Source organism: Ursus americanus, chromosome 6 (genome assembly GCF_024610735.1).
Source record: "Ursus americanus isolate L20-20 chromosome 6, mUrsAme1.1.p, whole genome shotgun sequence".
NCBI classification, from domain to species: Eukaryota; Metazoa; Chordata; class Mammalia; order Carnivora; family Ursidae; genus Ursus; species Ursus americanus.
The window spans coordinates 82,309,452-82,325,254 of NC_142132.1; the positions used below are offsets into that span (position 1 = coordinate 82,309,452).

Genomic DNA, 15,803 nt, shown 5'->3' on the forward strand with positions numbered 1-15,803 from the left:
AGTTTCTTGCAAGTCTCCATAACGACAGGGTCTCCAAAGGTTTTGTTTGCTTGTTTTAACCACAACACAAGTGTACATACACTACATATCCAGGAAAGCTCTCTGCACATAATAGGTGTTCAAGAAAATGTGATGAATGAATAACAGAACTAAATAATGTGATATCATGTAGTATGTACAATTAATATAAAACTGCAAATGTTATCTTGTTATCGGAAGAGCTACAAAGATAGTAGAATGTGAAACATCTAGTTTGTTTTTGGTACAGGGTCAAAGAGGTCAAGAATTATACACATGCAAATAATAATTCTCAAATTGTGGGGTTTTAGCTCATTTAATTTATTGTCTGTACCTGTATTACCCATTGTCTTTGTTGCTGAATACTGAATGGTATAATAATCTTCCAGAGTTCTATTTTTCAATAGGATGGGCATAGTTTCTAAAACTCTCTCTTTAACAAAAGAAGAAAGAAAGAAAGAAAGAAAGAAAGAAAGAAAGAAAGAAAGAAAGAAAGAAAGAAAGAAAGAAGAAAGAAAGAAAATAAATATGTTTTTATCCAAAGTCAACTTTGTTTAAATGCCAAAGTTTTACTAATAGACACTCAGAGAGGACAAAGATGCTGAAGCAGAAAAATGTAGTTCAGTTAATGTGTTGGAGGCTCTGAAGCTTGGACGTGCTGTCTAGTGGCACTATGGCTTACTTCATCATTTATACGCCCACGCTTGTTAAAATCTTGTTCCCTTGGATTCAGCATATTTAGACTAATCAGCACTATGCTGAAACAATCAAACCTAGCTGCGTTGAAACAATTTTCTATTTCAGGGTCCTGTTGACAAAATTTATACTACATCACCAAAAGCTTCCCAAACAACCTATAAAGTAGGAGGGAAAAAATGAACAACTATAAAATCAGAAGGTATCAAATTAGCAAAGTTATACTGAATTATCATTACAGGGAATGGGGTTTGTTCTGAGCACCAAATTGATTGAGAACAGCCTTCATTTACCTATTTGTTTGTTTAAGATTTAAAAGTACCGAATACTGCCTTGAACACAGAAAGAATATGCTATGTAGGTCTACTAGCATACGGCCTGACAAAAGAGAGAATAAGAACAGTAAGGTGGTTGATGACCTCTGTAACACGAAGGTATGGTTGGACCATGAAGGTGCCAGAATGTTGGAATAATTTGCGGGAAAAAGAGGAGTTAGAATAAATTTTATCAGAGAGCAGATCAGGACAAGTCATTATTTGGAGTTTGAGTTCTCTCAGTTCTAGCTGTTTTAGTGTTTGTAATTCTAAGTTTTCACACATGGTTACTGGTCCTACCCCAGATGACCCTTGAGAAACAGCTCTGTGAACTCTATAAATACTCGATACGTCACCAACTCCCTGCCAAATGTTACCCGTTCAGCTAAAAGAGGGATTTTCTGGAGACTGTCTTAAAGACACACAGTCTTCCATTCTTCGAGACTCCTGGTACTTCCTCTATGCTCAGCCATCCTCACATGTCACCTGGACATCTGGACTGCATTGCATAAATTCTCAAATTATTACCTCTATTGAATTGGTGCAGATTATATGACATGTTGTCGCCTCACAGAGATCCTCAGGAATTTTTGTTTCTCCCAAACAAGAAGATTGCATTTATTTCATTGATACAGTAAACTGGGAAATTTCTGTGACTTGGTGTTCACACCCAGAAAGCTTGGGATCAGTAGTGCTGACAAACTCCCGCTAATTAGCAAGAGTCCAAGGCATCGGTTTCTGGACTAACCTCATTCTTAGAAGGCTCCACTTGGTGTCCCTGAACTCCTTTCATCCCTCGACACCCTCTCCTTCTATATCTAACTCTATCAGGTATAACTGTGTGATACCTTAAACAGTAAACCAGGAAAAGGTAGAGAGATATATATGTACAGAAGCTACGCTATTGTCTATAAAGTATTTTTATGTGACATTACTAGTCTAAATAATATGAAGTTTATTTTCTTTTTCACTCCTCCACAAAAGATTGGAAGGAAAAAAATACCAAAAATGTACATGTTTCTATCAATATTCATGCATTTAGGAGCATTATGAAATTGCCCTGAAAAATGAAAAGAACTTACTCATGAACACCAGAGCAGACACTTTTAAAGGTGGGTATGACCCCTGAGAACATCTAGGTCAAAGCTTTCAGTTCAAAGAAGAAAAGGCTGAGACATAGAGTAATTTAAATGTGACCTCCTCAAGGTCACCTGGTCAGCACCCGCATGAGATCCCAGGTCTCCTGTCCTGTGTAGTGCTGTGTTCGCTGTGGAAGTTTTTCTAAGGGCTTGATTTTAGTAGGAAGGTAAAATTGATTATGAGTAATAATAACAGTAAATACCTATAGAGCTTGTTATGTGATAGCCAATGTTCAGAGTGTATTATATATATTAACTAATTTAATCTTCACCACAATCCTGTGAAATAGAGATTTTAATTAGCCCCATTTTATAGACAGGAAAACTGAGGCTTGAGATCACACAGGTAGGTGGTGGAGCTGGGATTCAAACACAGGTGGTTCCTTCAAATGTCTGTGCTCTGAATGATTCTGCTATACAATGCAGTCAAGCATAATGGGATTGATTATTATCAACTGGGATTATTTTTTAAATAATAGCACATGACGTCAAACTACTGTGTGTATCAAAAATGCACAGCTATACGCTTAAATATATTTTCTATACAGTTTGCTCTTTAGGTCCACACACTCAATATGCATGAATTACCATGCACAATAAAGACGACTGTGCTTTCTGGGAATTTTCCTCATGCCAGGACCAGTACTCCTTTGCACCCTATATGCCCTTTCTCCCCAAGACTTGGCAATGTGCCTTGCTTCTCAGACAGAGTGGGCCCTAGAAATGGCCCACACCATTACTGTGGTTATAAAAGGGGGCTCCTACCACCTCTACCACCCACTAAGGAGCTCCATACACAGAGACTGCAGTGCCTGAACACTCGGTAGGCTGGACCCAAGCTGGCTTTGGCTTCCCTGGGGGGTGCCTGGAAAATCTGCTTAACATCAGAACTGTGAAACAATAAAAGATAGGACCTATAACCAATAAAAGATAGGAGGTGGGACAGAACCAGTTCCCACTTCCTATCTTCCCCAAGAGGCACTGTTCCATGATGCATATATATGGGTTTTCTAGGGCCACCTCCCACTATGTTGACTAGCCACGGTCAGCTCAAGAACACATTACCTTGTATTTGCTCTCCCTCCTTCCTTAGATAATCTGCTCTTTTTCCCCTCACTCTTACTCCCCTGGGATTTTCTCATCCCTCAACCCCAATAAAGTGTTAGCATGGATTCTCTTTGCTCTGTTTTCTAAGGAACCTGGGCTAAGACATGAGGGTATTACTTTTGGCCGATAATTTCGGTATGTAACAATGCAGTTAGCAGGCTGCACCAAAAAGCATGAGAACAGTGGCCATCAAAACTCCTTCTCCCTTCCCCTCTACAATTCAACAGTTACAACAAGCAACTCAACACTTCAGTCCCTATTTGGGATGCCACGGTGCTTCTGTAGTAGAAACTAAATAACTATTAAGTTTACCTAATAAAAGGAATCATTGTTTCAATGTTCTATATCCATAGCAGTATCTTTGATTTTTTTTTATATATGTATATAAGGGTTGTCTTTGGTGCGATTCAGGGAGCCCTTCTAAGTTAAATTGCTTTGTTCCCATGAACAGAACTAAATACACCCATTCAAAGATCAAATCATATAGCTATTGGAGAGGGTACAACTTACAGCCAATTCATTCCTGCAGGATTGCCAAGGAATGAAATTTTGTTCAAAATCAGATCACTGGAGGGGCAGATAGAGGTGATTTTATCCCTGGGGAGAGCTAAAGAACAACAGACCTTAAGACACAGGGGCCTAAATTGATTCTTCCACACTTAGTGATGCATATTTTGGAGTATGAGCTGGTATTGGTCTGAATACTTTAGCAGGTATGATGTTATTTTAGTTACGCCTGAGGCTCATCTGGGAGAGAATATAAATTAGTCTCCTAAGTCTTTTATTACAGAATGCCAACTCTGCCATAGGCATATTTAGTATTTAAGACACAAGCTATTTTCTTTAATCAACAGTACAGAATAATAGGACCTGAGGGACTCAGCAGAGAATTCACCTGTGAATTAGAAATTGGGCATTTGCCAAAGGATGATGCAACTTGCCTAATATTTGAGAAAGATGGTCTAAAAGGCAAGTCAATGCTCCATTCCTCTAGCTTATTTAAGCTCCACTGTCATTAATTTTGGTTTTTATTAAGTAATAAATTTATATTATAGTACCTTAATAGTCCACAAAAATGCTTTCATTGAACTAGCATCTAATGCCACACGCTTGGATTTTAGAGAATGGCATTAGTGAAGAAGCAACTGTCTGGGGAACGTTTGTGTGTATTTTGCAAAATCATAGTTTAAAAACGTGGCTTGTTCTGATACCAAATCTCTTTGTTAATCTAGGTGAGAAAAACCCATGGTGCTCAGAAAAATGAAGTTATTTGACTTGCAACATTATGAATTTGTTGTTGTTATTACTATTTGCTTTGGCTTATAAAAATTCAAAGCTAAATAAAGCACTCAACTCTAGTAATGAACATTTTGAGTCACTGCTAAAATATTTCTTCCCTTTCAGTTACTCCCGGCCTCTTTATAAGATTTAACAGTCCTTCTCTGTAGTTTTAGTACTGAAGTAGTCTCAAATCTAAAAAAGTTATACATACTTAACTAAATTGGCAGTTTTTAAATAAAGAGTTGTAGGGAGAGAATATTTACATATATTATTGATGAAGCAGGAAATTAAATCATCAAGTTAAATCTCTTTGCAAGTTTTAACAGAAAGCCCATCAGTAAAACATACATGTGATGGAATAAGAAAAGAGCTGGCAAATACTCAGCATTTTAGTCCCCATTTTCTATGTTTCATGTTTCTTAAGCTTAGTTTCATTCCTCATGGAAATTATAATGCCCCTTTTAAAAATGCCTACTTTCTTCTCCATATCTTCATTGAATACATTGAATAAATAATTCAAGTAGAAAGTACAGCAACTATTAATAATCAGTTATGGGAATAAAGTTCAATTATCACACACTTTATGTTACTCCCAAATTTATTTAACATAATTTTAAGAATTCTTCAAACTGCCAGATAACCTTTCAGATTTATTATAACTTAGATGAAAAATTCCAGTGTGAGACTATCTCTAAATGATATTAAACAACCAGACACTTCAACTAAAAAGTCTGGCATGTGACTAAATTTAGAAAGAGAAAGTAATAATCCAGTTGTCTGGTCAAATTTTCAGTGGTTTTGCTGGTATCACAGAGTCAACCTTGGACAAGAGTATCTTCATAGGTGAGCCCCTGCACATCTCTGTTTCTCAACTTGGTAAGAGTTCCTATGCCTTACTCACAGAGGCCATAGTTTGTGGAAAGTAGCATGCTACACAAATCAGGCATACATAGTAAGTTATAGTCCCAAATCACATGGAAATTCAGTAAAATATCTGGTTAAGAAGTACAAATTCCCAGATCTTGTCTATGGTGTTATGCTTATGAGTAAGTAGTGATTATAAGAAAGTTTAAAATTATGTTTCATGGGGGGACAGTTATACCTGCTGGTGTATAGTCTCTTTCCTGCAGTTAACTGCCAGGCTTCACCACTGGATGAATGTCTTGCCCATCATCCTAAATCCAGGCCATGTGGCTTGTTCTCTCAGGTCAGGCTCTATATCCTCACCTGATTTCTTGTCTTCAGTCTGACCTGAATCCTAGACTCTAAAAGCAGATTCCACTAGCCATTCCTAGACTGCTTTTCTGAATTGGGAACCTCACTAATGTCACCAAATTTGACCCTATTTACAAAACTGGACTTGCTTCTAGAGCCCCCTGAAACCGCATTTCTCTTTCAGAGGAAGATGGTTTTCTTAACCAGCAATGCCTTCGGATCCTGACCTTTCTTATCTACTCTTATCCCACGGATATCAATACACTCTTGAGGTATGAATTTTGGTGCTAGGACATCAAATCTTTGGTTGCTGTTAGGAGGTCCCTTCATGTTTTTGACCCTCAATAATCCACAAGAATTCTATTTGAGATAATTAGTGATAAAAGCATAAATACCAACTTAGTACCATACTCATTATTACCTACTATTTAAGCCCAGAATATATTATTGTTATGTCTATTATATGCCATTAACTATTATAGCCATCCAACTAGAGCTATCTCTGATAGCTGTATGAATTCAAATTTTTAAATTTATAAGGATCTTAGTGTAAGAATAATATATTCCTCTAAATATAACAGTGAGTTAAAATATTATCATTTGTTTCTTCTAAATAGATTCTTCATGACATTCTAAATTCATTTTAACAGCAATTTTTTTTTAAACTAAAGCCATGACAGATATTTTTTCCCCTGGGATGTTCTGATCAATTTTCCTATGAATTAGTCTCATGAAAATAAAATATAAGTTTTATGGGGTTCCAATCAAAGAAAAATTTTTGTGATGCTAGATCAAAATGCTTTTTTCTTAGCAAATGTTCCAAGCACTTAGCTATTCAAAATATTAAGAGATCGAAATAAGCATCAAGTTCTTCCCTGTAATGAAATGCTGAAATCAACATTAACATTGTGGAACATCCTCTCCAATTACTAACTGGAAATATTACTAGCACAATGGGAAAGCAGACTTCTTTCCAATCTCACCAGTGATGCCATTTATCATGTCTTGTTTCAAGTAACAAGACTTGTATTTAATAAGCATCAAGAGGGGATGAGGCCAGAATGAGGTTCTGAAAGGTCCCGAGCTAAAAGTTAACAGCTAAAGGGCTGGCCCCTTTTTAGCCGAGTACAGCATGCAGCTCAGAGTTCACATGTAGGATAAAATTTCAAATTATGAGTCATTTAAACTCCAAGAAGAATAAACCCATGTCAAGGAAGGGGTACTGAAGAGACCAATTACATGGGAGCTACAAACTTGTAGAAAGATAGCAAGACCTATTATTACAAAAGAATCCAAGATGTTGGGTCTAACAAAGGTAAATGTCACAAGAAACTGAAACTCAGACCCGGACAAATACACACATATATATAGTTTTACCTTGCTGCGTTGGGATCCTGTGACCTTAAGGAAGGATGAGGACAAGAAGCAAAATAGCAATAAACAATTGCTCAGAAGACAACTGGTAGACCATAAATGGTGTGCACTTCAGAAAACACAGTATTATTTGCTGCTCAGAGCTCATTCTAATTTACCTCAGTTTCTTATCAACAAAGACGGATTTGAGAATAGGACACACATACACTGGGAATGATTATAGTGTCACTTAGGAAATTAATCTTATGGCATTTTTCTCAGCAATATTCAAGGGTTGTTCTCAGATTAGCTCTTGTACTTTCTACACATTGATTTCAATGCTGCAGAGATGCTGTATCGAATTGTTCCTGGAAGGGGCCCTACTCTATGCCCACCCCTCAACCTGTACCTTTTGGTGGGACAACTGTCATTAAGGACTGACTGCTGGTTACTAATATATTTCCAGACTTCTAACTCAAATTCCAGATACGTAATAGAAAAAAATAATAATGTAATCTATTTCCTTCTACCTCATTTCTTTCTGAAAATTCTAAAAAAAAGAGAGAGAGAGAGGGAAAAAAAGAAAAGAAAAAGAAACGGAGAGAAGTGGTAGTTAGCAACAACTCTTTTCTTCAGAGAAAGCAAAAGCAAAGTCTAAACAAACGGGGTCAAATAATATTTACTTTCCTTCTAGCTAATTAGCATTGAGCAGTATTTCTAATTTTCTGGATATTTAAAAACTGAGAACATCCGAGAAAATAATCATAAAATAGAACACAGTCCTAGGAATATACGCACTCCTACCTCATGCAAGCAAACGGCATTGTGTGCCACTGTCTACATATGTACAGGGAATGAGTGACTTAATTGGGTCAAAAGAGGCCAGATCTTTAAGACTTCTTCAATTCAGAAGAAAATAGCCAACCAAGGGTTTGATTAAAAACTCAATGTCATATTGCTCTTCAATAAATATTTTCCTCATATGTCCATTGGAAATTTCAGATCACAACATTCACTGAGATAGAAGAGTTTGGAGCACTCTCATCTCTGAGAGTTCTCAGGGACACTCATTCTGAACATATGGGTTTTATTTGATTATTTCATTATTCTACGTTTCTTGGTCTTTAGCAAATGTTAGGACTCAGATTTGTCCATCCAGCTTCTGACATGCAGTTCCTTGACACAATAAGCTGCAATAAGCCATGAAGCAAGAAACATAAATGTCAGTTATAAGCTATGAAACAATGTTTCAAAGTAGAAAAGAGGACAAGTCTAGAAAGATCCATCTTACTTCAAAACTCTTCACTTCTTCTTCACCATCATCATCTTCCTCATCATGACAACTCTGAGACATGGAAAACATTAAGAAAAGGTCAGCAGGATTAGAATATGTTCAGGCAGAAAGTACAAAACAATGCAGCATGGAATACCAAATCATCCGTATTAAGTGTCATTGACATTGTTTAAACAGAGGTATTAGAATCAGTAAATGTAGATGGCATCATCAACGAATTCAGGACCTAAAAGATTATACTGTGCTTTTACAAAATCAAAATAGTAAACTGCCAATCTTACGCATTGCATAGATACTGACAAGATCCCAACCATAGTACATGTACCTCTTACTCATGCAATTATTGCCTTGTTCAAACCAAACTGCAAGCCTTGAAGACAAGGATCATTGTTTTCTCTTATTTTATGTTGCCAATACAATGCATGAATATGGATACATGCAATAACTGTGAATTAAAATTAACAGAAAGCATGTCCATTGTTTAAAGTGACTCTTGTAATCCTTTACGTTCATTTTTTATTGTAACTGGTTCAAAGGAAAAAAATGAAATTCTGCCTCCTACTAATACTATTCTCTTATAGAAAAATAACTGACTAATCCATTATTTTGAGTTATTTCCCCAAAAAACATAAAGGAGTTATGCTAATCCATGCATGTATTCTTATCTAATTGCAAAGCTAAAGTTTTTGCTTGCTAAATTTAAGGAAGAGGGGTGTGGTGATTTGGAATATGGCCTGAGGACACAGAGTGCCTGCTTCAAATCCTGATGCTGCCAATGATTAGCTGTTCAGCTTGGAGCAAGTTTCTTTACCTCTCTGGGTCTCCCTTTCCTCATATTTAAGGTAGAAATAAGAAAAAGAGGACCAGGGCTCCTGAGAGGACTATACAAATCAACATATGCAAATTACTTGGCACTCAGAAGTAAGTGTCAAAAAATAATAAGCACTTAATAAATCTCAACTGCTAGTATTATTATGGTTGGGAATAGAAAGTATCACGTTGACCAAAGGAAGCTGGTCAGTAACCAATACCTGTGGCAGGAAAAAACCTATAGCTCTTCAAAGTTACATTGTTCCAACCCTTCTAAGGATTTCTCCTGGTCCACAAGCACTCAGTCCATCAGTGAAGTGAATGGTGGCAAGTCATTAAATTTAAGCAACAAATCAGAAAAACAGTTTCAATTCAATGATTCCCAGTATTTTGAGTCTGGAGATGAAGTGGGAATGGGAGGGAGGGCACAAAACATGATCCTTCTACCCACGCACAAAGATAAATTCTAAAGGTCTGTCATGTTCTTTTGTTCACTCACCAAATACTATCAATCATTCTCTCCAATTTAGAATAAGAAGACTGACAACATGGTTTGCAAAGAAGAAAATAAATGATCCCGCTGTTTGGGAAAGGTGTTCCATAGCATGTTTCCCCACAGAAACAAGGATGTTAATTATTTATTCAAGAGTGCAGAAAATGTTCTGCTACGTGCTAACGTCACCTTGGCGCCCATGCCATCAGTTAACCAGGAATTAAAAAAAAAAGAACCCATGAAAACTTGAGCAAAATTTATCTGATAGGCACATCTGTGGTCCTCTGTAAATACTGCACATCTAATGTTAAACACAGAGGAATTTTGGCTTATCTGCCCTCTAAGATTACCTATGTGATGTTTCCTTCTTCTGCATTAGCAATCAGAAGTGAAGCACAGACATTTTATCAGATAACAAGCATGTTTACTATTTAAGCAAATTAGAACACTAATCTGTCTCTTGAGAATGTAAAATTTAGGGATGCCTGGGTGGCTCAATAACTTAAGCGTCTGCCTTGGGCTCAAGTCATGACCCCAGGGTCCTGGGATTGAATCCCACGTCAGGCTCCCCGCAGAGTGGGGAGTCTACTTCTCCCTCCCCATCTGCCTGCTGCTCGCCCTGCTCCTGCTCTCTCTGCCAAATAAATAAATAAAACCTTAAAAAAAAGAATGTGAAGTTTAAGAAATAATATGGTTTTAAATTTTCTCAAATTATCTCCTATAAAAACTTCATTATCTTTAGAAATATAGAGAAGAAACAAGTTTTGAGATGAAGAATACATTCAGAAAAAATATTTTGGGTTATAATGATACACTTTAATTGATAAAATTCATATGAGATGCTTGCTTTTGGAATTCCTTCAAAAATTCGGAGCTCCAGTTGACAAATATTTTTTACAAAGATTTATTTTAATTTTTTGAACAAAGATTTATTTTTAAATAAACTATTTTAAAAATCTATGAAAATTTAGTAAGATTTGCTTCTAATAAGGTTAAAAGTTGTGATTTTTAGGACCTATTTAGCTTACATAAATTTGGAGTAGATTGCTGACAAAACTCATCAAACCTATAAATTATTTTGATTGGCTATATTGAGGATACACTGGGACCACAAGAAAACTATAGCAGATCTGCAATTTTTTAATGTACTGGGAAGAAAAAGGATTTATAGGTATAGGAGATATGTTTTTCACCAGCAAATTGCATCCATATAGTATATATGGTAAGTAAACAGGCAGTTCCATTAGATGGCTTTAGCTTTCTGCATCACAATGACAAACTCCAGGCATCGAGGAGTTCTACCATATGCTAGGAGGGAAAAAATGAGTAAAATCCATACACAAAGGGGCAGAGCAAGGAATAAGAGAATTTAGAGGGGAAAAAAAAAGAGAGCGAAAACTAAAACAGAGGATACTTCAGACCCTTCAGGGGTCCAGATCAAAATTCAAAATTGGTGATGATAATCCGTAAGTAGTAAATAGGGCACTTCACCTTGCCAGCGTCTGCTGGGAATTTCTTTCTGCAAAGCAAATATATTTCACACATTTTTAAGTTGCCTTTCTGACTGTGGCACTCCTCAGAAGATAGAGAAAGCAAAACCAGGAACTTTTAGTATGGATTTAAATCTAAAAGCTACTGGGTGAGATAGAAGCGAGAGAAATCTCCTGAGAAAGTGACCCTAGCATTAGATCGTTTTAACCAACAAAGGATGGAACACCGGCATAACTTAATGTGGATCCTGAGCATTTCACCAAGTCAGTAAGAGAAGGATGAGGAAAAGATTTTCTCAGCCAGAAACTCAAAACAGCGAAAACACCGTTGAGTGTTTAACTTATGATGGTATCATTCTAGAAATTTCTACATGGTTGTCTTGTTCATATTGGTAGAAACATCCCAGTCAGATGAAAGGGCTTCAGACGGTTGAGGAGAGATAATGGGTAATACTGAGGTATTCTGGGAATCGAGCGGGAGGCGCCGTGAGGATGGCAACAGCAAGCCAGTGTGGATGCACTGGAAATTCTCTCAGGTTTTTAAAGTGTTGGTACACGACAGAAGTAGAGAGTTGAAAAGATGGACGGGGGGAAAAAAAGATTAATCTCAGGTTTAAGATAAAGTATGGCTCAAAAAATACAAATATTTAAGATGATTTTTTTCACGATATAGTCAAAGCAAGAAGAATGAGGCACAGTAAGTGCAGGACTTGGAGCAGATGCTGTGAATAACAGAGAAGGGCAGAGCTACTTATCAGCTGTTTGCTTCGGATTTTACCACCAAAGAGAGGTGATATTTATTTACTTACTTACTTACTTATTATTTTTAAAAACTGTGTGAGTGCAGGGACGGGCAGAGAGGGAGGGGGAGAGAGAATCCCACCCAGGCTCCACGCGCTGAGCGATCGGGACACAGGGCCCAATCCCAAAACCCTGAGACCATGACCTCAGTCAAAACCAAGAGCCAAAAGCTCAACTGATCAAGCCACCCACACACCCCAGGAAGTGATTTCTAAATACAGAAATTAGCCAAGAGAAATGAAAACTAAGAACCCAATGAAAGACCATTTTATTCCCTGGTTGACAAAAATTGAGAAATCCTATAATATCAAATACTGGAAAGATGTGGATCATCAGAATCTCTCAAACATTGTTGGTAAGAATGTAATTTGATGCAGTAAACCTGGAAAAATCATTTGCCATTTTCTTCTGAAATTGAACATTCTTACACCTTACTACATTGCTTGCCTCTCATACAATAGTGGAAATGAGTAAGAATAGGAATTTTGACCCAGTTACCCCATGCCCCCGCCCTCTCCCCTCCAGCAACCCTCCGTTTGTTTCCTATGATTACGAGTCTCTTATGCTTTGTCTCCCTCTCTGATTTCATCTTGTTCTATTTTTTCCTCTCTTCCCCTAATGGTCCTCTGTTTTAGAGGGCATGGGATGTAATGAGCACTGGGTATTATATAAAACTGATGAATCACTGACCTTTACCTCTGAAAGTAATAATACATTATATATTAATTTTAAAAAATCAATATAAAAAAACCCACTCATGATGCCTTCCTTTCTTTCTCTATCTCATTTCCCACAGTGATTTACTAGTATTTCCTGAGATCACTTCCTATATGCTCTATATGCTAACGTTAATATGTTATATGCTTAACTTTCCCCCACAAAAATTTTATGTTGAAACCTAGTCCCCTATGTGATGGTATTTGGAGTTGCGGCTTTTGGGAGGTAATTACATCATGAGGGAGGGGCCCCATGAGTGGGATTACTGCCCTTACAAAAGAAATCCCAGGGAGCTCCCTTGCCCCTTCTGCCATGCGAGGACACAGCAAGATTTAGACTTCCCAGCCTATGAGAAATAAATGTGTATCGTTTATTAAAAAAAAAAAAAAAGAATAGGAATTTTGAGCCCTTCCACATTAGCGACACCATAGATTCAACACAAAAGGCTATCAACAGAAAAGCAAGTAAATAGACTTTGGTGTAGTTGCATAATGGAATATAATGTGATGGTCAAATCCAATGAACTCTAGCAATACACACAAGTGTCAATGAATCTTAGAAAACAGTACAAGTACCAGGAGATTATATATAGCAAACTGTCCTTTTAAAAGTTAAAAACAACTAAAATTGAAAAAATTTATAATTACATTTCTAATTATATTAGAATATATTCCCATTCGTATTTACGTGATATATATGTATTAATAAATACATATGATAAGTGAAAATGATATACAAGGAAAGCAAGGGTATCTGGAACATAGGATTCAGGATGATGGCTTCCTTCTATGGGGAGACAGGGTATGGGTTAATGGGGGGACCATACGATTACATGTAAGTTATTATGAAGGTCTTAACTTTTCTTGTATGCTGTGCATTTATGGGTAGTTGCTACATTATTAGAAATGACTAAGTCACTAACTTAGTAAAAGTGGGCCTCTATAATGGACCAATGATGAGAATCTCACATGGAATCCAGAGCTTTGATTTAACCCAGTTCTGTGCACCTGTGGTTAAAACAGCAAGACTGAAAATAAAAACCCAACTGAGATGTGAGTGGTGCCTTCAAAAAGAAACTGATGTTTGTGAAAGAAGACACAAAAGCATACGTCTCTGGAAGGGAGCTCAAGCTCTAAGACTCAAGGCAAAGATAATCATCGTGTGAATATAAAATGACTTTGGTAAACTCCGAGGAACCAGGAAGGCCAAGAGGAAAGTCTCAGACTCTGGGATGCTGATTTTCTTTTCTTTCTTCCTTTTTTTTTTTTTTTGTTGTTGTTGTTTTAAACAAGAGAGTCTTCATGGTGCTTCCTCAACTCATGAAAAAATATATATATTTATCTTCTCCTGATAAACATTGCTCTATTTCTTAATCTTAATGAGGTCACAGTGGGGAAATCAAATATGAATAGCAAATAAGAATTGTAATTAAGAAAACGTGAGATAAAAGGTCTTTATTTGGCCCACTTTAGAAATTCTCTTTGTGTTTTCATACTTAATTTAGGGACTTTGTGGTCACTAGATTTTCCCCCCAAAACAGCTCCCCAAAGAACTAATTCTTTAACTCTCACTTTCTGGTCTATACCTGTGAATGAATCTAAAAATACTTTTATTGATTAAGCACATAGTTAAAAATTAAAAGCAATGATGACCATAATGTCCACAATAGCAAAGCCAAAAAAATCTATTTTTTGCAAAAAACAAATTCATAGTACTTAAAAAAAAGTAGTCCTCTCTTCAAACTCTTCTACATAGGCAGTGCACGATTTTCAATGGAAGTGTCAGTAAAGTGAGTCTACATTCGTATTTCATAATGCTGACTGAACTAATACTCATCTATTTATTCTTTTTGTATTCTTTTTTTCTTCATCATGATAAGTGCATTCTTTAATCCCCTTCACCTATGTCACCACCCCCTGCCCTCACCCCTTTGGGAACCATCAGTTTGTTCTCTATAGTTAGTCTGTTTCTTGGTTTGTCTTCTTTTTTTCCTTTGCTTGTTTTTTTTTTTTTTAATTCTACATATGAATGAAATCATATGGTATTTGCCTTTCTCTGACTTATTTCACCTAGCATTATACCCTCTAGCTCTATCCATGTTGCTGGAAATGTCAAGATTTCATTTTATTTTATGGCTGAATAATATTTCATGTATATACACACCACATCTTCTTTATCCATTCATCAATCAATGGACATGGGCTGTTTCCATAGTTTGACTATTGTAAATAACGCTGCTCTAAACATACATGGATCCCTTTGAATTTGTATTTTTCGGGTAAATATCCTGTAGTGCAATTACCGGATCATAGGGTAGTTCTAATTTTGATTTTTTGAGGAACCTCCATTCTGCTTTCCATAGTAGATGCTCCATAGTGGCTTTTGGGATGATTTTCAAAGTGAAGAAAGGCCACCTCCAGAGATTCTTTTTTAAGAAGTTGGATATCAATCAGCAAAACTAGCAACTGAGATAAACACAGGGAAAGCACAATTATCAAGTTTGTGCCTAGCATGAATGTAAAGAGCTATTTCACACTGAATGATAGAGCTGAACTTTAAAAATATTTTGGCCTTGGACTATGGTCTGACTCTAATTAGAGAAATGATGACATATATTAAAAATTATTAAAATTGAGGCCTGGGTGCTTTGGTCGGCTAAGTGTCCAACTCTTGATCTCGACTCAGGTCTTAATCTCAGGGTCGCGAGTTCAAGCCCCGCAATGGGTTCCATGCTGGGAGTGGAATCTACTTAAAAAAAATAAAAATAAAAACAAAACCAAAAAGAATTATTAAAATTTAAAATATCAACGGTCAATATAGGTAGGAGATGAAATTCAATAAAAATTCATAAATGCGTTTGGATTTTGGTGGACAGGCAAGCTCAAAAGGAGGCAAAAAATGACAAATTAATGAGTTCTCACAATTTATTGTAAATATATGGGATCCTAAGCAGTGCAAAGAGGATATGGTCCCAATAGGCGCTACACAGGTGAACTCACAATTAGTATACTGTGTTCAATTAATTTTTGGGTAGCACATATTGAAGAACTAGAGTATGTGTGGAGTAGAATGAAC

General features: G+C 36.6%; 1 protein-coding gene across 3 annotated transcripts in view; it reads right to left on the reverse strand.

Moving 5' to 3' along the window:
• RYR2 (ryanodine receptor 2) overlaps nucleotides 1–15,803 on the reverse strand; it is a 718,243-nt gene that overhangs the window by 73,465 nt on the left and 628,975 nt on the right. For 2 of the 3 annotated variants that reach the window (XM_087863178.1, XM_087863176.1), the window contains 2 exons: nucleotides 8,415–8,468; nucleotides 7,148–7,171 (listed from right to left, as the gene is read on the reverse strand). In XM_087863178.1, coding sequence (XP_087719304.1) covers nucleotides 7,148–7,171; nucleotides 8,415–8,468 — 78 coding nt within the window. The remainder of the gene's footprint in view (nucleotides 1–7,147; nucleotides 7,172–8,414; nucleotides 8,469–15,803) is intronic. The other variant, XM_087863177.1, reaches the window with a different exon arrangement.